The sequence below is a fragment of the Microcaecilia unicolor genome, chromosome 1 (genome assembly GCF_901765095.1).
Source record: "Microcaecilia unicolor chromosome 1, aMicUni1.1, whole genome shotgun sequence".
NCBI lineage: Eukaryota > Metazoa > Chordata > Amphibia > Gymnophiona > Siphonopidae > Microcaecilia > Microcaecilia unicolor.
The window spans coordinates 13,187,870-13,214,887 of NC_044031.1; the positions used below are offsets into that span (position 1 = coordinate 13,187,870).

At 43.6% G+C, this 27,018-nt stretch overlaps 2 protein-coding genes across 2 annotated transcripts; both read right to left on the reverse strand.

Annotated features, from left to right (window-relative positions):
* Positions 1-1,309: 1,309 nt before the first annotated feature.
* Positions 1,310-22,815, reverse strand: LOC115464681 (gastrula zinc finger protein XlCGF26.1-like). The gene is made up of 3 exons (XM_030195363.1): positions 22,615-22,815; positions 2,082-3,353; positions 1,310-2,042 (listed from the first exon to the last, which is right to left on the reverse strand). Exons 2-3 carry the CDS (start codon positions 3,277-3,279, stop codon positions 1,414-1,416), a joined length of 1,827 nt encoding a protein of 608 aa, XP_030051223.1. The 5' UTR covers positions 3,280-3,353; positions 22,615-22,815; the 3' UTR covers positions 1,310-1,413.
* Positions 16,887-21,548, reverse strand: LOC115463036 (gastrula zinc finger protein XlCGF26.1-like). Its single transcript, XM_030193222.1, has 2 exons — positions 21,524-21,548; positions 16,887-19,161 (listed from the first exon to the last, which is right to left on the reverse strand). Exons 1-2 carry the CDS (start codon positions 21,531-21,533, stop codon positions 17,186-17,188), a joined length of 1,986 nt encoding a protein of 661 aa, XP_030049082.1. The 5' UTR covers positions 21,534-21,548; the 3' UTR covers positions 16,887-17,185.
* Positions 22,816-27,018: the final 4,203 nt, after the last annotated feature.

Genomic DNA, 27,018 nt, shown 5'->3' on the forward strand with positions numbered 1-27,018 from the left:
AAGAACAAATGTTTCAAAAGACAAAATGCAGTTTATGTATAGCTAACCCTAAGCTTTTTAAAAGCAAATGCAATGTATATATTTAAAGCAAATTCAACATATATATTTACAGCTAATAACAATACACAATAAATCACAACATCCTGTCTCAGTCATTTTATTCAGCTCAGGCTGGGGAAGTCCTTCCAACCAGCAGGTGAAGTCAGGAGTGATATTGCAGCAGGCCTGGTGATTTGTCAGCCCTGGAGCATGAGACTTTGGCTTCCACATCTCTGCAGCCTAGTTAAATAATAGTGTGTCTTCCAGAATCACATCCTATCTGTCTGGGTCAGCTGGCAAAGACCCATACAAGCATATCTTCCTTAATTCCTTCATGGTTTTTCCTCTTAGTGAGCATACAGTGATCATGTGTATACTGCATGATCTGACAAAACAACTTATATAATATAATATAAAACAACAGAGCATGGGAGAGATACTAGGATTAAAGGACAGTAGATGTTTTAAGAGTCAGCTGACCTGTTTACATAGTGTAGGCCAGAGGGCAATGGACAACAGCCTAGAATATTACCATTACACCATTATGCCCAGTTTCTTTGCATCCAATTTATCATTCATCAGAATAAGGATGCCCCAGATTGTCATAACCTACTACTACCATTACTAATCATTTCTATAGCGCCACTAGACGTACACAGCGCTGTACACATTACATGCAGGTACTTTCTCTGTCCCTAGAGGGCTCACAATCAAAGTTTGTACTGGGGCAATGGAGGGTTAAGTGACTTGCCCAAGGTCACAAACAGCTGAAGTGGGAATCAAACCCAGGTTGACAGGATCAAAGCCTGTTGCACTAACCATTAGGCCACTCCTCTTGGGTTTTCCACAGTTCTCCTAGGGTCATGATCCCAATGCTTTTCCAGTACAATGATTTATTTTATTTGTTACATTTGTATCTCACATTTTCCCACCTATTTGCAGGCTCAATGTGGCTTACATTGTACCGTAGAGGCGTTCACCATCTCTGATAGAGAAACAAATACAAGGAGTTAATGTGGTTGGATAAGGTTCATGTGTTAGAGACACATTGGGAATCATAGAGAGGAAGAGTTATGTATAGTCTATAACAAGCTTTGGTATTGTTGTGTTGCAGGGTTTAAGCACTTAAGTTGGGTCGATGGGGTATGCCTTTTTGAACAGGTTGGTTTTTAGTGACTTCCGGAAGTTTAGGTGGTTGTACATTGTTTTCACAGCGTTTGGTAGTGCGTTCCACAGTTGCTTGCTTATGTAGGAGAAACTGGATGTTGTATCATTTCTTTCAGTACTTGATATTAAATCCCCTCCTATGTGGATTATCTGTTATAGTGTAAGTCTTGTTTTCTGAAGTTTTTACCCACATGCAGTACGTGTAGTTCACTTCACTCCTGTGTGACTTCTATGGTGCCTTCTCAGTTTCTTATTGTCAGTGAAGGTTTTACCACACTCAGAACATCTAAATGGCTTCAGTCCTGTGTGGATTTTCTGGTGCATTATCATATATTTCTTCAGCCTAAAGCATTTGCCACAGTCAGTGCATGGAAATGGTTTTATTCCTGAATGGATACTCTGGTGCATGTTGAGTGTTGGCTTGTCAATGAAGTTCTTACCACACTCAGTACATGTAAATGGCTTCACTCCTGTGTGAATCCTATGATGTTTTCTAAGATCCCCCTTGTAAGTAAAGGTCTTACTACACTCAGAACATCTAAATGGTTTCACTCCTGTGTGAATTTTCTGGTGTTTTGTGAGGTATTCCTTTCGACTGAAGCTTTTATTACACTCAGTGCAGATAAATGGTTTTGTTCCTGTGTGGATTCTCCAGTGTGTTACAAGTGTTCCTTTCGCAGTAAAGCTTTTACCACAGTCAGTATATGTAAATGGCTTCACACTTGTGTGAATTCTATGATGCCTTGTGAGTTTTCCCTTGTCAGTGAAGGATTTACCACACTCAGAACACCTAAATAGCTTCACTCCTGTGTGAATTCTCTGGTGCTTTGTGAGGTTTACCTTCTGACAGAAGCTTTTATTACACTCATTGCAGATAAATGGTTTCAGTCCTTTGTGGATTTTCTGGTGCATTATCATGTATTTCTTCAACCTGAAGCATTTGCCACAGTCAGTGCAAGGAAATGGTTTTACTCCTGAGTGGATACTCTGGTGTATGGTGAGTGTTTGCTTGTCAATGAAGCTCTTACCACACTCAGTACATATAAATGGCTTCACTCCTGTGTGAATTCTCTGGTGTTTTGTAAGGTTTGTTTTCTGACTGAAGCTTTTATTACACTCAATGCATACAAATGGTTTTATTCCTGTGTGGATTCTCCAGTGTTGACTGAGTGTTCCTTTCGCAGTAAAGCTTTTATCACACTCAGTACATGTAAAAGGCTTCACTCCTCTGTGGATTCTGTGGTGTATTATCATGTATTTCTTTGTGAAGCTTTTGCCACAATCCATGCATAGAACTAGTTTTCCTCCTGAATGGATTCTCTGGTGTATGGCAAACCTTTCACTATCAATAAAGCTCTTGCCACACTCACTACATGTAAATGAATTCCCTCTCATGTGGATGCTATGGTGCCTTGTCAGTTTTCGCTTCTCAGTGAAGCTTTTACCACACTCAGAACATTTAAATGGCTTCACTCCTACGTGGATTCTCTGGTGCATTGTCATGTATTTTTTCAACCTGAAGCATTTGCCACACTCAGTGCATGGAAATGGTTTTACTCCCAAATGGATACTCTGGTGCATGGTGAGTGTTTCCTTGTCAATGAAGCTCCTACCACACTCAGTACATACAAATGGCTTCACTCCTGTGTGAATTCTATGGTGCCTTGTGAGTTTGCCCTTGTCAGTGAAAGATTTACCACACTCAGAACACCTAAATAGGTTCACTCCTGTGTGAATTCTCTGGTGTTTTGTGAGGTTTATTTTCTGACTGAAGCTTTTATTACACTCAGTGCAGATAAATGGTTTTATTGCTGGGTGGAGTCTCCAGTGTCGACTAAGTGTTCCTTTCACAGTACAACATTTATCACACTCAGTACATGGAAATGATTTTACTCCCAAATGGATACTCTGCTGCATGGTGAGTGTCTGCTCTTCCGCTATTTTTGTGATATCACTGATACTTTGTTCACATTGAGCTGAGACTCCTGTTGACTGTTTTTGTTTATCTTGATTTTTTCCCTTTTCGCCCCAGTCAGAACAGGATGGAGACTCTTTCTCTCTTTCTGAGAACATCTTTTCCTCTTCAGGCTTCTCACCAAGATTCCATTTATATGTCTCTGTATTATTGTTCTTAGGGTCATCTTTTTCTAAATAAATAAATAAAAGCACTGTAATATTACTTTAGTTTAACAAGTTGAATAATAAATCTGTATAAATTGTAAATTTTCCCCATTTCTACGTTTTCTTAGGCTTCTGCGGCAAAAAAGCCCATTTCGCAAAAAATGAAACGGGCCCTAGGAAGGCTATCATCTAAGCAATTTCTCCTTTCTCCCCTGCCCTCCCCTCTATGTCCAGTGATTCTCCCCTGCCCTGCTCTCCCCTCCCATCCATGTCCAGTGATTCTCACCTGCCCCCTTTTTAAGCTCCGGAGTTCCAGTTCAACCCCAGCCCTCACCTGCCTGCCCTGTTCTCCAACAACAGCCCTCCTTTCTTTCCTGCCGCCCTTCCTTTAAAACTTGTACTTTACCTCAAGTTGCAGTGGCGTCAGTGAAAGCGGCGGGCTCAGCTCGAGCATTCCCTTTCCTTCCCTCTCAGTGTCCCACCCTCCTCTGATGTAATTTCCCCTTTCCGCAAGGGTGGGACACTGAGAGGGAAGGGAAGGCTGGAGGCGAGCTGATTACGTAGTAGCTCATTTCCATACAATTACAAACCCAACCAGCCTCCAGGGACGCAGATTGACAAATTATTATACAGGAGATGGTTGTCTGGGTCTTGCTGCGTTTAAGTGGAACCGGTGTTTCAGCCAATGTGCTGTGGCTTTCTTCACAATGGCTGAAATCTCAATCTATTTACTCAGATGCGGCAAGACCTGGATAACTGCAACAGTAAACCTTGCAATGATTTGTTTTCAATTTGATGCTCTCTAACTGCACGGCGTGTCCTCTTGTTTTCATACTGTCTTTTTACTGAATTATGCACAGAAAACAATGACAACAATAAAGGCAGAGAAAACAAATGGACAATGCAACTAACTGTTCATAAACCAAGAAAGCTACTAGCTTTGATTCTGATAGCCCCCCTACATAATAACATGAAAACCCCCCTTCCCTCTCCGAAGGAGTAAGCAATTGTGAAAAATAAAGTATAGGATACCCAAAGAATAGCAGTCATAGTTGCTGAAGTGTTTACAGAATATCTGGACAGGAATCTAAACAGTACTCCAATGAAAACAGAACAATCTTAGAAACAGGCCTCACCCCAGGTGTTATAGTTTGTTTTGGGGTAGTTTGGGGCCTTTAGGCTATAGGGAAGTGAGGTTAAATTAGGCTTTAATTCCTAGCTGTCCAGACCAGGTGTTAACTGTACTTTTAGAATTAAGCTGCAGCATTATTGATTCAGGTTGGTGGGCCAAAGAGCACTGCAACGTGGAGCTGGACTGTTTACTCTAGGTGAGATCATGGGACAGAAGAACCGGGTGCAAGGTCAGTAGGGTTACAATTATGCCTGCCCCAGGGGCTTAGCTATGTGGGGCCACGGGGGCATGGGCCGCCACAGATTTAGTCCTGGCCCCTGGTTTTGCTGGCAGGGGTCCCTAACCTCCCGCCAGCTGAAGAATTCTTCAGCGCCGGTCTCCGGCGCGTTCGCTGATCTGTGCTGCTGTCTTCTTGAGTACTGACGTCCTGCACATTCCTTTAAGTGAAATTGAGCATGCTCAGTTTCACTTAAAGGAACATGCAGGACGTCGGGACTCAAGAAGACAGCAGCACAGCACAGATCAGCGAACGTCCCGGAGACCGGCGCTGAAGAATTCAGCTGGCGGGGGTTGGGGACCCCCGCTAGCAAAGGTACCTTGTGGCGGCGGGGGGGGGGGGGGGGCGGGCTAAAATGTGCCCCCCCCAACCTTGGGCTCTGGACCCCTTTCCCGCCGAGGTCTGGCTACGGCCCTGGCCCACCCACAAAGGTGGTCAGAGGGTAGGGTCTGCAGAGACTCCTCTTTGTTGGGCCTATCCAAGAATGGATTTTATCTTGCTGCACCATATGCCTGGAATAGACTTCCTGAGCCGGTACGTCAAGCTCCATCTTTGGCTGTGTTCAAATCTAAGCTAAAAGCCCACCTTTTTGATGCTGCTTTTAACTCCTAACCCTTATTCACTTGTTCAGAACCCTTATTTTATCATCCTCTCTTTAATATTCCCTTGTTTGTCCTGTTTGTCTGTCCTAATTAGATTGTAAGCTCTGTCGAGCAGGGACTGTCTCTTCATGTTCAAGTGTACAGCGCTGCGTACGTCTAGTAGCGCTATAGAAATGATAAGTAGTAGTAGTAGTATGCTTAAGCTGAATAGGCCTTTGTAGCATAGGAACAATTCCCATCTTCATTAAACCGGACCAATCATGAATTGCGAAGCTCCATTACTTCCACGTTAGCCCCTCAACAGCCAATGACAGGACATACTATAAATGGCTATGGAACAAATCCTATACAATGTGAGATTTCTTGGTTATGAATTAGTGTGACACAGCATGAAAGAGTAAGTGAGTGAATGTGAGTTTGTGAAAAATGGTGGACTCCAGCCCAGCAGAGGGACTGAAAGGTGTGTTATTCACTTTATAGTTTGTTTGCAAGCCACACTGAACTTCAGTCTATTTTGGGCTAATGTGGGGTATAAATGGCATGAATGAATGAATAAATAAATAAATAAATAAATAAATAAAATGTCTCTCTGAAGGGGGGAGCAAGGATCTCTCCCTTGGAAATAATGAGACATTCCTATTCAGATAGAGCAAACATCAGAAATGCTGCTACCAATCAGACTGTTTGAACAGTACTAGCCTGACCACAGCTAACAAAAGCCTAAGTCCATTCACCAAACAGGGAGTCAATGTGGAAACATTAAACATTACAAGTTCTTGAAACACCGAGATTGTAAGTCTCTACATATTTCTTTAATCAGACCTTAATTACATTTGTTAATTAATTTGTGTACCTATTAATTCGACCTAAATAAAACCCCTACATTAATTCCCAAGCAAAGTTGTATTCACTGAGCACCTCTTGCTTATATGAAGCGTAACATTGGAAGAGTATCCAGGTAATGCCAAATAATGTACAAACAGATCTTCTAACACCACATCAGAAAACATCAGGCACTCAGACAAGAGTCAACCCAAAACTAAACCCTACATCGCCCTACCCACTCCCCACCCCCTTCACTGAGAACCAATAACCAGACAAGGATAAATGAAAAGACAAATATAGTCTCACACACACAAGGATTGACTCGGGCTGCACATACTGCAGCGGGACATGTTTATCCACTCCTACCCTAGCTGAGATAATATTTAACCATCTTTCTGACCTCACGTGCAACTTTCTTCAAATCAATCACCTTACTTTCTAATTCTTCCTACTTTCTTACTCATCTATATGCTACAACTTTGCCTTACCCTTCACTACCAATTATAATGTTCTAGTACATATTGTGTTGTCATTGCAAGTAGTATACCATGCCATACTTTGTATTGTTGTTCGAATATTTTTACTGCTCTAATTGCCTCATGCTCATGTTTGATCTATTCTTACTGTACACCACCTTGAGTGAATTCCTTCAAAAAGGCAGTAAATAAATCCTAATAAATAAATAAATAAAATAAATGACCTCCCGCCCAGACATAGGCGTAGACTGGGGGGGGGCGAGGGGGGGCAATGCCCCCCCCAAACGACGCGAGGCGCCGCCGCGCCATTAGTTTAAAAAAAAAAAAAAAAAACCACATGCAGGCAGGCACGCGCTCCTCTCGGTCCACTTGGCTTCCCTGCCCTCTCTATCTGCGTCCCGCCTTCCTCTGACGTCATTTCCTTTCGGGCGGGACGCAGACAGAGAGGGCAGGGAAGCCAAGCGGACCGAGAGGAGCGTGTCCGTCTACCCCTCTCTCTTCCTCCCTCCCTCCGGCGCAGGCAGCAGTCTTCCAGCGTTCCTGGCAGCGGTAGCGTTGTACACGCTGCCTTCGGCTCTGCCCCAAAGCCTTCTCTTCAAGTTCCTGTTCCCGCATAGGTGGGAACAGGAACTTGAAGGCTTCCGGGGCAGACCGAAGGCAGCGTGTACATCGCTACCGCTGCCAGGAACGCTGAAAAAGCTGAAGACTGTTGCCTGCGCCGGAGGGAGGGAGGGAGGGAGGAAGAGAGGGGGTAAACGGAGTCACGATCTTGGACCTCGCGGGGGGGGGGGGGCAGTAGAAGATGGATGGGACGGGGAGGGGTGGGAAGCAGAGGGAAGGAGCAAGAAATGAATGGGACTGGGAGGGGTGGGAAGCAGAGGGAAGGAGCAGGAGATGAATGGGACTGGGAGGGGTGGGAAGCAGAGGGAAGGAGCAAGAGATGGATGGGACTGGGAGGGATGGGACTGGGAGGGGTGGGAAGCAGAGGGAAGGAGCAGGAGATGAATGGGACTGGGAGGGGTGGGAAGCAGAGGGAAGGAGCAAGAGATGGATGGGACTGGGAGGGGTGGGAAGCAGAGGGAAGGAGCAGGAAATGAATGGGACTGGGAGGGGTGGGAAGCAGAGGGTAGGAGCAAGAGATGGATGGGACTGGGAGGGGTGGGAAGCAGAGGGAAGGAGCAGGAGATGAATGGGACTGGGAGGGGTGGGAAGCAGAGGGTAGGAGCAAGAGATGGATGGGACTGGGAGGGGTGGGAAGCAGAGGGAAGGAGCAGGAGATGAATGGGACTGGGAGGGGTGGGAAGCAGAGGGAAGGAGCAAGAGATGGATGGGACTGGGAGGGGTGGGAAGCAGAGGGAAGGAGCAAGAAATGAATGGGACTGGGAGGGGTGGGAAGCAGAGGGAAGGAGCAGGAGATGAATGGGACTGGGAGGGGTGGGAAGCAGAGGGAAGGAGCAAGAGATGGATGGGACTGGGAGGGATGGGACTGGGAGGGGTGGGAAGCAGAGGGAAGGAGCAGGAGATGAATGGGACTGGGAGGGGTGGGAAGCAGAGGGAAGGAGCAAGAGATGGATGGGACTGGGAGGGGTGGGAAGCAGAGGGAAGGAGCAGGAAATGAATGGGACTGGGAGGGGTGGGAAGCAGAGGGTAGGAGCAAGAGATGGATGGGACTGGGAGGGGTGGGAAGCAGAGGGAAGGAGCAGGAGATGAATGGGACTGGGAGGGGTGGGAAGCAGAGGGAAGGAGCAAGAGATGGATGGGACTGGGAGGGGTGGGAAGCAGAGGGAAGGAGCAGGAGATGGATGGGACTGGGAGGGGTGGGAAGGAGCAGGAGATGAATGGGACTGGGAGGGGTGGGGAGCAGAGGGAAGGAGCAGGAGATGAATGGGATTGGGAGGGGTGGGAAACAGAGGGAAGGAGCAGGAGATGAATGGGACTGGGAGGGGTGGGAAGCAGAGGGAAGGAGCAGGAGATGGATGGGACTGGGTGGGGTGGGAAGCAGAGGGAAGGAGCAGGAGATGGATGGGATTGGGTGGGGTGGGAAGCAGAGGGAAGGAGCAGGAGATGAATGGGACTGGGAGGGGTGGGAAGCAGAGGGAAGGAGCAGGAGATGGATGGGACTGGGTGGGGTGGGAAGCAGAGGGAAGGAGCAGGAGATGAATGGGACTGGGAGGGGTGGGAAGCAGAGGGAAGGAGCAAGAGATGGATGGGACTGCGAGGGGTGGGGAGCAGAGGGATGGACCAGGAGATGGATGGGATTGGGAGAGGTCAGGCACAGCAGAGGGAAGGAGCAGAAGATGGATGGGACGGAGGGATGGTGAGCAGAGGGAAGGAACAGAAGATGGATGGAACTGGGAGGGTTGGGGAGCAGAGGGAAGGAGCAAGAGATGGATGGGACTGGGAGGGTGGGGAGCAGAGGGAAGCCTACTGGAAAGAAGACACTGCATAAAACAGAAGACACTGGGATCAAAGCGAATAGAAAAACTAAATGATCAGACAACAAAGGTAAATAAAAGTATTTTATTCATAATTTATTAATTGAAATGTGTCAGCTTTTTGAAATATGCATCTGTGATACTTTGCCTGTAAATTTCATTTCCTTCCTCCATATTAGCATATTCATTTGCATATTTATATATGCAAATGATATGCTAATATGCTCCGCCCATTCTTTGCCCCCCCAAATGAAACAGTCAAACTACGCCTATGCGCCCAGACCCTATAATCCCTGCCAACTCCCACTGTAAATTCAATTCGAATAGAATACCCACCCCTCCTCTCCCCGTATCCAAGAAAACCTAAAGGCTGATCCCCATACCTATTTAATACTAAACTGTGAGCTCTAGGCGACAGGATAGAAAAATAACTACTCCATACAAACAGACATACTCTTTGACGCTTTATTGTCCATTGCACACTTGGGGACTCCCAAAGCATTAAAGTATGAAATTTATTGCGCCAATACCAGAAGGAAGGCGCCTCTGCCAGCAACCAAACTGAGAATACATTTTTTACCACCAAGAAATGTTTTGCCCCCCCCCCACACTGGATTCCATAGGCCTCTGTCTTGTTGCGCATGACTCCTTTCTAAGTAAACCGAATATGGCAATTGAAGACCTTCCCCAAAGAGTTATGAACGCATCCCCAAAACACAGCTACACATGGCATGGATAAAAATATTGTCAGCACTATGACACTTAGAACACAAAGCCGAAGTGGTCCAGCCTGCCCTATAAACCTGCTTCTGAGACCTGCATGCCCTATGTAACGTGCGATATTGACATTCCTGTAAGTCCGCTCCGAAAAACATAATCAATTTATGAAAATCTACTTTGCTCACCCTATACCCCACATCTTTGGACCAGGCCTCCTTCAACACACCATAATCACTGGAAGGCAAAAGGGAACTCAAAATCTGATGCAGACCAGACAAAGAGACCTTGCTGACCAAGCAACAAATCACATAGCTGAGTTCCCAAGTGAGAAGATAACCCCATGTGGGTCCAACCCCTGCAAATAATGCTTCAATTGGACATAAGCATAAAAGTTCCCTCTGCCATCAATCACCAACCAGTGTCAAAGCTCCTCAAAAGATAACACACTGCCCTCATCTCCAAAGAAATGTTCCACCAAAGGCAACAAGTCACTAACATAGTAGCATAGTAGATGACGGCAGAAAAAGACCTGCACGGTCCATCCAGTCTGCCCAACAAGATAAACTCATATGTGCTACTTTTTGTGTATACCTTACCTTGATTTGTATCTGCCATTTTCAGGGCACAGACCGTAGAAGTCTGCCCCACCTCCCACCACCGGCTCTGCCACCCAATCTCGGTTAAGCTTCTGAGGATCCATTCCTTCTGAACAGGATTCCTTTATGTTTATCCCACACATGTTTGAATTCCGTTATTGTTTTCATCTCCACCACCTCCCACGGGAGGGCATTCCAAGTATCCACCTCTCTCTCCCTGAAAAAAGTTTAACTGCGTTGCAAAAAGCTAACGGGTCTTTCCATAAGAATCTCAATGGTTGTAAAAGAACACTACGACACATCCTGGGAGGTACACTGCTAGCGCAGGCATGACGCAAAGAATTAAAATTCCACGGGGGGCAAGAGGCTGATTCCCAACCCATTGGTGTAAAAGTGATGCAACAGGCAGGCCTGATTATAGCATTTAAGATAGAGAACTCACAAACCACCCCATACGCCATGTTCCATACAAATAAACCAATGACGTCTTAGATTTTTTTCTGTCCCCCCCAAAAAACCTTCTATAAATCTTCTGCACTGGGTCTCCCACAACAATTGATTGATGTTTAATCGGTATAACATCCGAACGCTAAGATATCGAATGCCTCCCTCAGCCCACTTCAAAGGGAAGCTATCCCCCCACTCTTTTCTCTGGGTTGATGAGCTCACCAAGGCCTCTGTGATTTGTTGATATTCAGTTCAAAACCGGAAAAATCAATGTGTTCTTGGTAACTTTCTAACAAGACCGGAACCGAACTACGTGGTCACATGAACTAATAAGTCATCAGCAAAGGTGGTCAACTTAAATGCATCATCCCCTAAAGTGAAGCCCTGAATCTCAGGATTAGCTCCTAACTCCGGAATAACCGGATCCAAAGTTAACTCAAACAACAGGGGAGATAAGGGGCACCCCTGCCTCAGACAATACTCCATTAACCCAAAGACAAGCCCGTGGATGTGAATATTTATTTGTTACATTTGTAACCTGCATTTTCCCACCTATTTGCAGGCTCAATGTGGCTTCCATAGTATCGCAGAGGCGATCGCCAGTACGATGTGAACAAATACAGAATGATTTTGTGGTAGAGTACATATCATGTGTGACAAACACATTTGGGAAACGTGAGGGGGCAGAGTTAGGTTGAAGTCCAGTACGTGTTTTGGTTCCGTTGTGTTGTATGGTTAAGGTGTTTAAGTTGGATCGTTGGGGTATGCCTTTTTGAACAGGTGAGTTTAAGTGGTTGGTTGTTGTTTTCACGATATTTGGCAGTGCATTCCATATTTGTGTGACTATATAGGAAAAGCTTGATGCATAGGTTGATTTGTATTTGAGTCCTTTGCAGCTTGGGTAGTGGAGATTTAGGTAATTTCGTGCTGATCTTGATGTGCTTCTTGTTGGTAGGTCTATGAGGTCTGTCACATATCCCGGGGCATCTCCGTAGATGATTTTATGAATCAGGGTGCAGATTTTGAATGCGATGCGTTCTTTGATTGGCAGCCAGTGCAGTTTTTCTCGTAGGGGTTTGGCGCTTTCAAATCTCGTTTTTCCAAATACAAGCCTGGCAGCTGTGTTTTGAGCAGTTTGGAGTTTCTTAATGATTTGTTCTTTGCATCCCGAGTATATTCCATTGCAGTAGTCTAGATGGCTTAGTACCATGGATTGTACCAAGTTGCGAAATATATCCCTCGAGAAAATAGGTTTCACTCGTTTGAGTTTCCACATTGAGTGGAACATTTTCTTTGTTGTATATAAAACTTGCTCTTTGGAAAACCCCCCAAATCTCATAAGACATTATCACACCGGGGTGTAGTCTGCTCTTGAATACTCTGCAAGTAATTAGTCAAATTCAGATGGGGTAACCGCGCTCCTCTGTACTAGAGTTTCACATCCTGAGGGGTTGGGGAAAATAAGCGGACGTGGGGGGTTGTTAGATTAAAATGTTTGGATTGATATGTTGCTGCATTATGCTTGTTGAGGGGGGGGGGATCCAACAAGGTTAAAATGTTGATGTTGATTCAAACTGGTTGACAATACTAGTTAAATTTTGGCAAGGTGTCTATAATTTTAGCTATAAGCTATAAAGTTTTACTTCAGGTATACTGCCTTACTTCCCATCCCCCATCTCTTTGTTCCTATGAAGGAATTTCTGGCTGGTCACATGCTCTGATGGTGAAAATGTTGCTAAGGCAACTCAGATACCTGGAATATCCTGTTACAAAAGTGATTTACTGGAATGAGGTGTGGCAAGGACCAATTGCAAGCTTCCAGCACATATGAAAGTCCCAGTTACAAATCTCCAGCCCATATGCAGCACCTATGATTGGTCCAGGGTAGAGGAGAGGTGGATGCTCACCACAGCCTATAAAATCACGCTGCAAAGGAACTCTGAAAAACTTGGCTTGGAGAGAGAGTTTCAGATCCGTCCAACGGCCTATGGTTTTTCCTGAAGGGGTTTGCTTTCCCCCCTTCGTAGAAACTAATTCTCTATATCTAAGAATCTTTCTTTCATTCATTCTTTCTTTCTCTGCTTTCTCTCTGTTCTGCGACCTTTGTATGAGGAACAAACTCCTCTTCCTTCTTTTTCTCTTCTTTATATAATTAGTCTAATTACTTATAATTACCAGAGGTACTGATGTTAGATTTTGTAAGTTTTGTTATAACTTTACAACTGATGTCAGATGCTGTGATGGTGGGTGAGTAATTAAAGACTTTTAATTCTCTTTAATTCCTGTACAATTTTTTCTATAATATTTTATAAAATTTCATAAGTTGTTTTAGCGAATAGCAAATCAAAATACGCAGCCTAGTACAAAGGTCTCCAGAAGAAGTTACCTGTGAAACGGGTCCCCGTTGGGACCTTAGTCAATTCTTGGGAAACAGAATACTACATATGAGCATAGTGAGCACAATTGGTATTATTGTTTGAAGATTGGATGGCGTTGCTAGCCTCACACACAGTAAACTCAGCATCCAAAGTTACTGTAAGTGTGATTGTCACTTTTTGATATATTATATCTTTGGTAGTCTTTATAAATGAAAATTAAAGTTTTGGTATTTTTGAAGCTATCAAACAAATTTCGGAGGTTTTTAGATTTATGATTATGTTCTGACCGAGTACAATGTTAAGTGGTTACATTTAAACTTGAGCCTCAGTATTGATGACAATGGTCGTTATGAGGTCTTTTCCGTCTTATTTTCGATATGATTTTGTATATTTCCTGTATTTTTATACCAATACACCAATGTATATCTTAGATATTTTCTACCTTTTATTTATTACATTTATACCCCACATTTTCCCACCTTTTTGCAGGCTCAATGTGGCTTACAAAGAGGCATATTTTCAAAGCACTTAGCCTCCCAAAGTTCCATAGAAATCTATGGAACTTAGCCTCCCTAAAAGTGCTTTGAAAATATGCCTATAAGTATTGTAAAGGCGTTTGCCATTGCGGTTGATAACAAATACAAGATTGTGTTGTGGTCACATGAGGTAGAAGTATATCAGGCGTCATGGGGTCGAGGGGGAAGATGAAGTAAATTGTCCAGTACGATCTCTGATTATGTTGTGTTGCTGGGTGCGGGGATTTATGTTGGATTGGTGGGATAAGCTTTTTTGAAGAGGTGGGTTTTCAATGATTTCCTGAAGTTTAGGTGGTCTTGTATTGTTTTCACTACAAACGGGAGTTTATTTATTGGTGTAATAGATCTTTTTGTTGTTGTCGGAATGTAAAGAGATGTCAGGAAACAGAAAGTGACAGTCAGAGGGAGAGCGGAAGGAGAATGTAAAGAGATGCCAGGAAGCAGAAAGTGAGAGCTAAAGTAGGAATAGCAGCTGATGTGTGAAAGGAGGAGAAATAAAAACAAAACAATAAAAAAAAAACCCTCTTTCTTTTCACTTGCAGAGATTCTGGCCTCTGAAAAGTTTCTAAATCAGTCTTCATCCCAGTTTACTACTTATAACATAATTGCTCTTTTGCCGAGTTTCTTTATATTTTATGCTGAAATTGTTTAAAGGTGCCTTTATCAGAGCTGTGTTTTGTACCTTCATACTGACTTTATAGTCCTTCCCACCCACCTCTGGGTTAACTCTTCCTATACAGGCAACTCAAGAGCCAAGCATCTTCAATAAACCCTATTAGTCAATCCTACTCATTCATATCCCTTAACACAGTTCACATTTTCATACTTGTGAATCACACTATGACCTTCATTCAATGCAATACATGTTGTGCTTTAATCCTAAGGCAAACCATCCGGAATCGTAAAGCTTGCCCCATCTGTCTCCAATTATCAGCTATGAAAGATGAGATCAACAACCTGAAGAAGGAATTGGCTACAATTAAGGAAGCATCCAGGATTATCCAATTCCCAGCCCATTTACCATCAGAACTGCCACAGAGAATGAAGCAACAAAGGAATAGATGGGTCATAATAATGGGTCAAATATTTGAAAGGTATTAATCCACAAACAAACCTTTTCCGGAGATGGGAAGGCAGTAGAACCAGAGAACATTAATTGAGGTTGAAGGGGGGCAGACTCAGGAGTAATGTCTGGAAGTATTTTTTCACGGAAAGGGTGGTAGATACGTGGAATGCCCTCCTGCAGGAGGTGGTGGAGATGAAAACGGTAATGGAATTCAAACATGTGTGGGATAAACATAAAGGAATCCTGTTTAGAAGGAATGGATCTACGGAATCTTAGCAGGGATTGGGTGGCAACACCGGGGTAATTGGGAAGCAAAACCAGTGCTGGGCAGATGTCTACTGTCTACGCCATGATCGCAAGTGAACAGATATGGATGAGCTGGAGTGTAAATTTTAAGGGGCTTCAACGTTCGCTTCAGAAACTTTAGTACAAGAACAGTGCTGAGCAGACGTCTACAGTCTGTGCCCTGAGAATAGAAAGGACGAATCAAACTCGGGTATACATATAAAGTACCACATACCATGTAAAATGAGTTTATCTTGATGGGCAGACTGGATGGACCGTACAGGTCTTTCTCTGCCATCATTTACTATAATAGGCTCAGGTAGATGACTACATGTGACCCTCCCAACCTTAGCTCCTGTATAATTCCTTTCCTGCACTCCAACGTTATGATACTCAGAAAAGTACTGTTGTAGAACCAGAGGAAAGAAATGTAACACAATTCAAGAAACATCCCCAAAACAATGTCAGATCAGTGAATTAAAGAAATGAATCAGGTAAAACAATAAGAACTGTTAAGACCAGAATAATTGAACATAGATCTTGTTTGAAATGTCAAAAAAATTAAGCTCCACTGGTAACACATTGTATTACATTACAACACCGCATAAATGATTTGAAATACTTTGTTATTGACCAAGTTAAGGCTGATAAAAGAGGAGGGGTCAGGCGGTCGAACATTACACTAATTAGAACAACAATGGATAAATAGATTACAAACCATTGAACCTTATGGTCTAAATACTCAAGATTGAATGGCATGCATTTATTTAATTCACTTCCAGGTTAAAAGGTCAGCATTTTCTATAACATATCTTAGTAGACACCATTTTTGAGTGGAGGAGTAGCCTAGTGGCTAATGCAGTGGACTTTGATCCTGGGGAACTGAGTTCAATTCCCACTGCAGCTCCTTGTGACTCTGAGCAAGTCACTTAACCCTCCATTGCCCCTGGTACAAAATAAGTACCGTAACAAATACAGAAGAAACCTGTCTTCGCAAAAACAACAGTAAACAAAAACAGCGAAGATGACGCACAATAACAATAAAGTAAAAAAATGGAAAGGAAGATGAAAACAGGAAAAAACAAAAAAAATGGACAAAGAAACAAAAAAAATTAAAAATTGAAAATTGCAAAAATATGCAAATAAAAAGAAAAGAAGAAAAAAAAAAAAAAAGGAAGAAAACCCAAAATATGTGTATGGGCAAAATCAAAAATCAGAAAAAGACGACACAAGAATGATGCAAAAAATGAATGATTTTTGATTTTGCCCATACACATATTTTGGGTTTTCTTCCTTTTTTTTTCTTCTTTTCTTTTTATTTGCATATTTTTGCAATTTTCAATTTTTAATTTTTTTTGTTTCTTTGTCCATTTTTTTTGTTTTTTCCTGTTTTCATCTTCCTTTCCATTTTTTTACTTTATTGTTATTGTGCGTCATCTTCGCTGTTTTTGTTTACAAAATAAGTACCTGCATATATGTAAACCGCTTTGAATGTAGTTGCAAAAACCTCAGAAAGGCGGTATATCAAGTCCCATTTCCCTTTCAATAGGAAGCAGAAAGTGACAGTCAGAGGGAAAGGGAGAGCAGAAGGAGAATATAAAGAGATGTCAGGAAGCAGAAAGTGACAGGGAGAGAGGAAGGAGAAATATACTTCCTGACATTACTCCTGAGACTGCCCCTCTTCAACCATGTCCTCTAGTTCTACCACCTTCCCGTCTCTGGAAAAAGGTTTGTTTGCGGATTAACACTTTTCAAATATTTGAACGTCTGTATGTCACCCCTGTTTCTCCTTTCCTCCAAGGTATACATATTCAGGTCAGCAAGTCTCTCCGCGTACAATTTGCAACACAAATCTCGTACCATTTTTGAAGCTTTACTTTGTACAGTCTGAGTATAGAAGACCTTATGGGCAAGGTGTTTCTTCCACCACTCCTACATATTTACAAATGTCTTTTTTGTAAGGTGTATCTTCTGATTGAAGGTTTTACTACACTCAATGCAGGTAAACATTTCATTTCAGTGTGGATTCTCCAATGTCTTTTGATTGTTCACTTCTGTGAAGCTTTTACCACACTCAGAACATCTAAATAGTTTCACTCCTCTGTGGATTCTCTGGTGCATTATGATGTATTTCTTCAACTTCAGTACAGATAAATGGTTTTCCTCCTCTGTGGATTCTCCAGTGTCGATTGAGTGTTCCTTTCGCAGTAAAGCTTTTACCACACTCAGTACATGCAAAAGGCTTCACTCCTCTGTGGATTCTCTGGTGTACTGTCATGTATTTCTTTGTGAAGCTTTTGCCACAGTCAGTGCATAGAAATAGTTTTCCTCCTGAATGGATTCTCTTGTGAATGGCGAGTGTTTCACTGTCATTGAAGCTCTTACCACACTCACTACATGTAAATGACTTCACTCTCATGTGAATGCTGTGGTGCCTTGTCAGTTTTGCCTTCTCTGTGAAGCTTTTACCACACTCAGAACATTTAAATGGCTTTACTCCTGTGTGGATTCTCTGGTGTACAGTAATGTATTTCTTCAACCTAAAGCATTTGCCACACTCAGTACATGGAAATGGTTTTACTCCTGAATGGATATTCTGGTGCATGGTGAGTGTTTCATTGTCAGTGAAGCTCTTACCACACTCACTACATGCAAATGACTTCACTCTCATGTGAATGCTATGGTGCCTTATCAGTTTTGCCTTCTCTGTGAAGCTTTTACCACACTCAGAACATTTAAATGGCTTCACTCCTGTGTGGATTCTCTGGTGTAGTGTAATGTATTTCTTCAACCTGAAGAATTTGCCACACTCAGTACATGGAAATGGTTTTACTCCTGAATGAATACTCTGGTGCACAGTGAGTGCTTCCTTGTCAGTGAAGCTCTTACCACACTCAGTACATACAAATGGCTTCACTCCTGTGTGAATTCTATGATGCCTTGTGAGTTTCCCCTTGTCAGTGAAAGATTTATCACACTCAGAACACCTAAATGGCTTCACTCCTGTGTGAATTCTCTGGTGTTTTGTGAGGCATACCTTCTGAGTAAAGCTTTTATTACACTCAGTGCAGATGAATGGTTTTACTCCTGTGTGGATTCTCTGGTGTTCGGTGAGGTTTTTTTTCCAACTAAAGCTTTTATTACACTCCGAACAGATAAATGGTTTCATTCGTTTGTGGATTCTTTTGTCCATTGGGAGGTTTCTTTTCCCGCAATTTGTACCACTGTCAGCAGAAGTACACAATCTCTCATTTTTCTGAACTTTCTGGTATTTTGAGAGGTTTGATTTTCTGCAAAAGACTTTTTCAGGTTTAGTAGTAGTCATTGATTCTTCAACAGCCTGAGTTTTTTTATGATCTGTGAATGCTTCTCCATGGCTGAATTTTTTCTTACATTCAGCACTTGAAACTAGCATCTCTTCTGGGCGGAAATTTGCGTTTATGACATTTTCTTCCTGATTGAAGCTTTTGTCACAACTAGGACATGAAGATAATCTCTCAGTGTCATTTTTCTGGTATTTTGTAATATTTCCTTGATTGATAAAGGTTTTCCCATATACTGTAGTTGTACACACTCTAGTTTCTTTATTATTTTTCTCATGTTTCTCTTTCTTCCTACTTAAATCTTTCCCACACTCAGAACATATACAGTGTGTCTCTTTTATGCATGTTTTCTGCTGTTGCTGTAGTTCTCTCTTTTGACTGGTTTTCCCACAGTCCGTACATGTATATGGTCTCGCTTGAGTATCAGATCTCTGTGATTTCAGAGTTAAACGATCATTGAGAAATATCTCATATGCATCACACAAACATCTCTGAGCTCTCATCTGGTTTGTCTGCTCATCCACTGTTTGTGTGATGTTACTGGTACTTTCATCACACAGAGCTGAGTCTCCCGTTGACTGTCTTTGTTTATTTTTATTTTGTCCCTTTTTTCCCCAGTCAGAACAGGGAGAAGTCTCTTCTTTCTCTCTTTCTGAGAACATCTGTTCGTCTTCAGGCTTCTCAATGAGCTTCCAGTCATGTGTCTCTGCATTACTGTTCTTAGAGTCATCCTTTTCTAAATAAATAAAAAAGAGCATTGTATATTACTTTAGTTTAACGAGTTCAATAATAAATTTGTAGAAATAGTTTATAAATTTTCTCCCTTTCTATATTCTCTTAGGCTTCTGCAGCTGGCGTTATGATGATGTGGTTGTCCGGGTCTTGCCGCATCTGAGCAAGTGGAACCCACGTTTCAGCCAACGTATTGGGGCTTTCTTCAAGACGGCTGAAATGTCAGTTCTACTTCCCAGACACAGCAAGACCTGGATAACTGCAACAATGAACCCCTTGTGTTTTGTCGAATTGTACTGCGAAGTGTGTGGACTCTTTCCCTTTTTGTTTGTGCTTCATATTTTCTTCATTTGAGTCCTTTTTCCGTTCTTTGGAGCATGTTCTTTTGGCTGTAACAGCCTCTTTCACTTCACCTTTTAGCCATACTGGCTGTTTTCTTTTCTTTCCACCTTTGTAAACACGTGGAATACAACTGGTCTGTGCTTCCAAGATGGTATTTTTAAACAACGCCCATGCTTGATTTAAGGTCCTGATCTTTTGAGCATATTATTTTTATTATCTAACCTGTGGATGATTTAATCCTGTGATATGAGACTCCTTTCTTAAACATTATTTTCTTAATCTAACTTGTGGTTGGCATGGTCATGTGATATGAGACTCCCATGCCTGATTTAAAGCCCTAACCTTTACAACTATACAATTGCTCCGTCAGGCTTGTCGCACTGATCACAAAGCTCCATTACTATAATTTCATCACTGGCTACCTGTTGAGAATTGGATTACTTACGAAGTTGCACTGCTGACCTTAATAGCTTTCAGAATAGGTGTCCCGGATTATCTCTCCCGTCTTACCCATTTCCTGCTCACCTGCAAGGGTCCTTCAATCGCTCAATGACCACCGCTTAGTCTTGCCAAGTCCCAAGTTTGCTCAACTAACTTTCTTTTTCCTCACACCCCACATCTGGAATAATCTCCCCGTATCTGTCTGTAGTGACCTTTCGATCAAAACATTAAAAGCAAATCTGAAGGCTTGGCTGTTTCGGTGGATGTTTGGGGAGGAAGTCTGCTTAGAGACAGAGCACTGAGCGTAGTTACTACTGTTAGTATTTTCGGTCTATTTTATTTCCTCTCTCTTTGTGGCTATCTTTTATAAAAGAACATAAGAGTAGCCATACTGGGCCAGACCAATTGTCCATCTAGCCCAGTATTCTGTTTTCAACAGTGACCAAGCCAGGTCACAAGTACCGGGCAGAAACCCACAATGATCCACAAGATCCTCCATGGCGAATCTTCAAGCTACATGTCCAAACTGATCGATCTTCCAGCCAGGAACAGGTCCAAATCTTCTCGTACATATCTCACTCTTCATCTTCCCAATTGCAAAGGCCTCAAATACAAAACCTACTATGCATCCAACTTCTCCATTATAGGCAGCCAACTCTGGAACGCAATACCTCGACATATCCGAACAACCAATGAACACCTTCCCTTCCGAAAGCTGCTGAAAACTTACCTCTTCAAACAAGCCTACCCAAACAACCCAACTTAATTCCCAAACTTAATACACAACTTTCACTACTCATATTCTAATTCTCTCCCCCACATCTCTCCCTACTGCCCTACTCTTTATACCTGGATCATCTCTTGATTCTTTGTACAACACTTCATGTTATCTCTGTGATACTTTGTACCATACCTTGTAAGCCGCACGGAACCTGCTGTTGAGCGGGGTATAAATGCCATAAATAAATAAAATAAATAAACTCTGCCAGAGGATGCAGTAACAGCAGTTAGCTTATCTGGGTTTTAAAAAGGTTTGGACACGTTCCTGGAAGAAAAATCCATAGTGTACATGGCTTAAGTTTGATCATTATTTATCTAAACACTCAGCAATCTCCAGTGTACCATACAATTGTTTCCTCTCATCTGCTCATTTCTTATCTTGTTTTATGTTTCATGTTTGAAGTGTATTGTTCCTTGATATATGCATACATAGCTTGTTAATAATGATTATATATCATCTCTATATGATTTCATATTATTGTAATGTCAAATAACTGTAATAAAGTTGATTTTCAAAAAAGAAAAAATTGTTTAGCACATACTAACTGCTAAGAAGCGTCCACGGACATAAAATGGGCTTCTCTTAGTTTAAGGGCCCCCCATATATTATGTTTTGCTTCATCCATGGTCCCCTAGACAGCTTCTGTTATGTTGTTTAGTTTACGTTTCTGATTCCCTCTTGCTTGCTTGTGTAGTATATAGAGAGGATCATCTCGTCATCACTTATCAGTCACTCAGGCTTCCTGCACTGAGACTCACCCACTGTGGGATTTTAACAGGGGAAATAAAGAGGAAATCCTTACCTAGAGACATCAGGGTCTCATAATTCTCCTTCATCACCTCCCTGTAAAGCTCCTTCTGCCCTTCATCTAAATACTCCCACTCCTCCTGGGAGAAAGAGACAGTGATGTCCTCCAACGTCACCCGCATCTGCAACACATAGTAACATAGTAAATGACGGCAGAAAAAGACCTGCACGGTCCACCCAGTCTGCCCAAGAAGATAAACTCACGTGTCATTTTTTGTGTATACCTTACCTTGATTTGTACCTGTTTTTTTCAGGGCACAGACTGTATAAGTCTGCCCAGCACTATCCCACCTCCCAACGCCGGCTAAGCTTCTGGGGATCCCTTCTTTCAGAAATACATTCAGGGACACGGGGAGGTGCTCAGAATGAATTAGATTCCAGCTCCTGACATATTCCCTCATGTCTTTGTTTTGGAGTTGTATGTTGAGAACATTTTTTTTTTATTCTGTTTTAGCTGTATGTTTTGTGTAGAATTTCCTTGGCATGAACGCCTGGGTCTTCCGTGCTCCAGGCCTGACTCCACTTAAACTGTCTCTCAGGTTAAGCTCAATTTCCCCCCCCAGCATTCTCAGACTCCAACTGGATGGACCGTGCAGGTCTTTTTCTGCCGTCATCTACTATGTTACTATGTATGTAACTAGTGTGACCCCCCCCCCCTTTTCCAGCAGTTTTTTCTTCCCCCAACCTTTCTTTTTGACTCATTCCAGGAAGCCCACCTCCCCCACCACCCAGAGCTCTCTCATGTGTACCCCACTGCATACACTAGGTCTCTTTCTAAAACCCCTGTCTTGCTCAGTCCCACCCAAGGTTGCCAGATGGGAAAAATTTTCCCAACCCAAAATCAGCCTTAAACCAGCCCAAAACCCGCCCAATGCCAAACCCCGCCTCCAACGTCATCGACCCCGCCCCCTGACGTCATTTCCCCGCCCCCAATGACACCTCTGGCGTCATAAACCCCGCCCCTGATGTCAACCCCGCTTCTCAGAGCATTACGTCATCCTCCCACCCCCTGCCCACAGCTATTTTGTGAACCTCACCAATACATAAGCCCAGCTGTCTCCCTCCTAAGGAATCCCTGATGCCCACCTCTGACTGAGCAAAAAGAACCCCCGCAGCCATTCTCCACACCACCAGTTCCAGGGGGCTGTGCTGGGAATCGCTCAAGAGTGGCTGCCGGAGCTTCCCCAACGGGCTGCTGTCATCTGAGGGTGGGGTCAGGGGCACCCGCGCAACACACTGCAAGCGAACTACGCTACTTCCGTACTCGGCCGTAGTTCACGTGCTCGCTCTCGTCTCGCTGCTGCAATGGCAAGGTTCTAGCCGCACACACCTCTGAAATACGTCACGGTGACGTATTTCAGAGGTCTGGCTTCCATGGACAACATCGATCATCTAGCCACACAATTGAAGCGTCGCCCCAGTGACGTCACCGACCCGCTCCTTCTTCTCTCAGAAAACTCCAACGGTCGCTGTCTGCGTGCGCAGCTCCCTGCCTTCCCGCCACTGAGCTGGGGGGGGGGGGGGGGGCTGTGCTGGGAGCGAGAGGGATTTTCGAAAGAGAATGGCTGGTTCTTCTCCATGGACCTCCTCGATCATCTAGCCACACAGTTGAAGCGTCGCCCCAGTGACGTCACCGACCCGGTCGCTCTCTGCGCATGTCCTTGTCTTCCCGCCATTATAGTGAATGCTCAAAATCAGCAGCCGCCCGCCTTAGTTGGTTTTTCTTTTCCCACAGTTCGGATCGACCCGAGCTGTTTTTGTTTTTCACTTATTTTTACATAATTATTTTATCAGTTTTTATTCACAATTCTGACGAATTTTATTTCAAATTATTTTTCTATATCTACTTTAGTTGTTTTCAGTTTCAAAAGAGATTTTCCGTTCGGATATTTAAAAATGCTCCATTACAGCATCAACTTTATATTCGAGGAGGGACCAAATGATACCTGCTCTCCCCCTTGCCGCAGTGCCCGGGGATGTAGAACTAGGAGCACAGGTCAGCACCCCAACACAGGTCAAAAAGTGCAGAAGCCACTCTGGAATTTATCAGAGCTTGAGAAGCTTGTAATTTATTAAAGAACGTGAGCTTGTGTAAATTCAGGAATGTATGGTCTGTTATGATACCCTTACGTCCAAGCAGGCCTTGGGAAAAGAAACTAGTATAAACAAGAGAATGTGGATGTAGCAACCTGAAGGAAGGTAGATGATGAGAACAGAATGATCTCTCAGGAAGATAAATGCTGATGCCTTGCTTAACACAAGAGGTATATAAACAATTGAACCAGAGAATTAGTTGGAAGAGGTAACGTAGTAACATAGTAGATGACAGCAGAAAAAGACCTGCATGGTCCATCTAGTCTGCCCAAGATAAACTCATATCTTGAATTTGTACCTGTCTTTTTCAGGGCACAGACCGTATAAGTCTGCCCAGCAGTATTTCCCGCCTCCCAACCACCAGTCCCGTCTCCCATCACCGGCTCTGGTACAGACCGTATAAGTCTGCCCTCCCCTATCCTAGCCTCCCAATCACCAACCCCTCTTCCCCCCACCTGCTCCGCCACTCAATTTCAGCTAAGCTTCTGAGGATCCATTCCTGCTGCACAGGATTCCTTTATGCATATCCCACGCATGTTTGAATTCCGTTACCGTTTTCATCTCTACCACCTCCCGCGGGAGATGAAAACGGTAACGGAATTCAAACATGCGTGGGATATGCATAAAGGAAGAGGCAGACCACATGTTTGTGTCCCCTCCTCTCCACATGAGAAACTAGTATTTTGTAATTGTAAAATTCTCTTGGTAAAGAAATTAAAGAATTGCTTTTCTCATATGCTGGCCCTCATAGTCTTTTATCTCTCTCTAAATTGCGGGTGGTTGGTGAGTACTAATTTAGGAGGTGATACAAGCAGCCTGAAAACAGTGATCAGGTTTCTTCAGTACTTCCTCTCCCCCTTGCCTCAGTGCCCGGGGATCAGGTTTCTCCAGTACCTACTCTCCCGTTTGCCTCAGTGCCCGGGGACCAGGCGTCTGTTTTTGAAGCAGCACAGACTTTACTGGAGATGGAGCCATTCACTTCAACTCAACAGTCAGCGTTCCTATCCACCATATTACATCTTTTTCTTCACCATGAAGAATTTCAAAGGTCATCCTTCGTGCCGAGTGGAGTGGGGGAGTAGCCTGGTGGTCGGTGCGGCAGACTTTGATCCTGGGGGTGTGGGTTCGATTCCCACCATAGCTATACTCTCAACTCAAGCTCTTGATGTCAAGTAGCACGGCTCCATTAAGGATGTGTGTATACTTTTATAACTTCAGGATTGCTGTTTGATGCTGTGCACCTCTTAAAATCTGTCGGCACCGAAGTTCTCGATGTCAAATAGCATGACTCCATTCAGGATATGCTATGACGTCTATCTGCTATTATAATTTTAGGACTCCTCCTCGATGCCGTGTTCACTGCCTGCCCCCTGATCTTCTTTCTTCTTGCTCCTCTTGTGCACGCTGACGCTCAGCAGTCTCCGGCGCAGCCGCATTCGCTGCCTGCCCCCCTGCTCTTCTTTCTTCTTGCTCCTCTTGTGCACGCTGATGCTCAGCGTTCTCCGGTGCAGCCGCATTCACTGCCTGCCCCCTGCTCTTTCTTCTTGCTCCTCTTGTGCACGCTGACGCTCAGCGGTCTCCGGCACAGCCGCGTTCGCTGCCTACCCCCTGCTCTTTCTTCTTGCTCCTGTGCACGCTGATGCTAAAATTAGCATGCGCTAAACGCTAGAGACGCCCATATATTCCTTTCGGCATCTCTAGCATTAGCGTGCGCTAAAAACGCTAGCGAGCCTGTAGCGAGGCTTAGTAAACAGGGCCCTAAATCTAAAAATACTGAATATCAGGAAATGCTGCTCATCCTGAAGCAAATAATATAAAGGAAAATATTGGTGACATATGAAGAGAGACTTGCTGACCTGAACATGTATACCCTGGAGAAAAGGAGAAGCAGGGGTGATATGATACAGACGTTCAAATGTTTGAAAGGTAGTAATCCGCAAACAAACCTTTTCCGGAGACAGGAAGGCAGTAGAACTAGATAACATGAAATGAGGTTGAAGTGGGGCAGAGTCAAGAAAAATGTGAGGAAGTATTTTTTCACAGAGAGAGTGGTGGATATTTGGAATGCCCTCCCCCGTTGGTGGTGGAGATGAAAGCAATAACAGAATTCAAAAATGCTTGGGATAAACATAAAGGAATCCTGTTCAGAAGGAATGGATCCTCAGAAGCTTAGCGGAGATTGGGTGGCAGCACTGGTGGTTGGGAGGTGGGGCAAGTACTGGGCAGACTTCTACGGACTTGGGGGCATTACGCTGTCCGACACGCATAACTCCCTTGACATATTGGTTGAGCTGGCGCTAGAACGGCGTATGGGGGAAGTCCTTGATAAAGGCTAATGGCGAAACATGCGTGTTGGACAGCATAATGCCCCCAGTCCGAAAAGTTTTTTGAAGATAAGTACTTAACATTTATTTATAAATGAAATAAGTAAGCAAGCAGGATGAAGAATTTAGTGCTATAGGGATTGCCCTAAGAAATCAGTGTGGGACAATTATGCACTACTGAGGCAAGAGGAGTTAATTATTTCTGAAAGCATTTTGCTATATATATATATATGTGTGGTTAACGTGTGGAGTAGATCTGGACCTGTTAAAGTGTAGATCATTTTGACAAGAGGGTCCTAGCAAAGAAATTTGACGATACTGCCTGTTAAAGAAAAGGATAAATCAAGGTCAGGTAAACTCATATGTGCTACTTTATATGTATATCTTGTTGGGCAGACTGGATGGACTGTACAGGTCTTTATTTGCCGTCATCTACTATGTTAACTATGCAACTATGATGCCGAGCACCTCTTAATTTATGTCTGTACCGAAGTACTCAATCTAAAAATGCATGTCTTCATTCAGGAAATGCAATAATACACAGGGTCAAAACATGTAGTGTTATATTAGTCTCTCATGCAGTGTAGTGTGCACTAGAACGTCCGTACTACACAGGTGATGCTGAAACTTCCGGAGCCATACAAAATTTGAGGCATGATTTGGACAATGCTGCTGCACTATAAACTAATGGTATAGCTGAGGTGTACTCAACATACCAAACTTACTCGGTACTTATCATGAGCTGAGTAGAACTTTTCTTACATCCCTCCTGAGATATCATCCTGGAGGTCAGAGTATACACTCTCATCTGGCACACTGTACATCTGGTGTAGTACAAAAACAGACTTATTTTCGAAAGAGAAGGGCGCCCATCTTTCAACACAAATCAGGAGATGGGTGTCCTTCTCCCAGGGTCGCCCAAATCGGCATAATCGAAAGCCGATTTTGGGCATCCTCAACTGCTTTCCGTCACGGGGACAACCAAAGTTCACGGGGGTGTGTCGGAAGCATAGCGAAGGCGGGACTGGGGCGTGCTTAACACATGGCCGTCCTCGGCCGATAATGGAAAAAA

Bases quoted from the DNA above. Each gene is read 5' to 3' on its own strand.
- LOC115464681 (XM_030195363.1), bottom strand. From the start codon at position 3,279: ATGTTCTCAGAAAGAGAGAAAGAGTCTCCATCCTGTTCTGACTGGGGC. The intron at 2,043-2,081 runs TCTGCAATGAGT...GTCAGAAGGTAA, and splicing joins CAAAGGACTGAAACCATTTA to ACCTCACAAAGCACCAGAGA.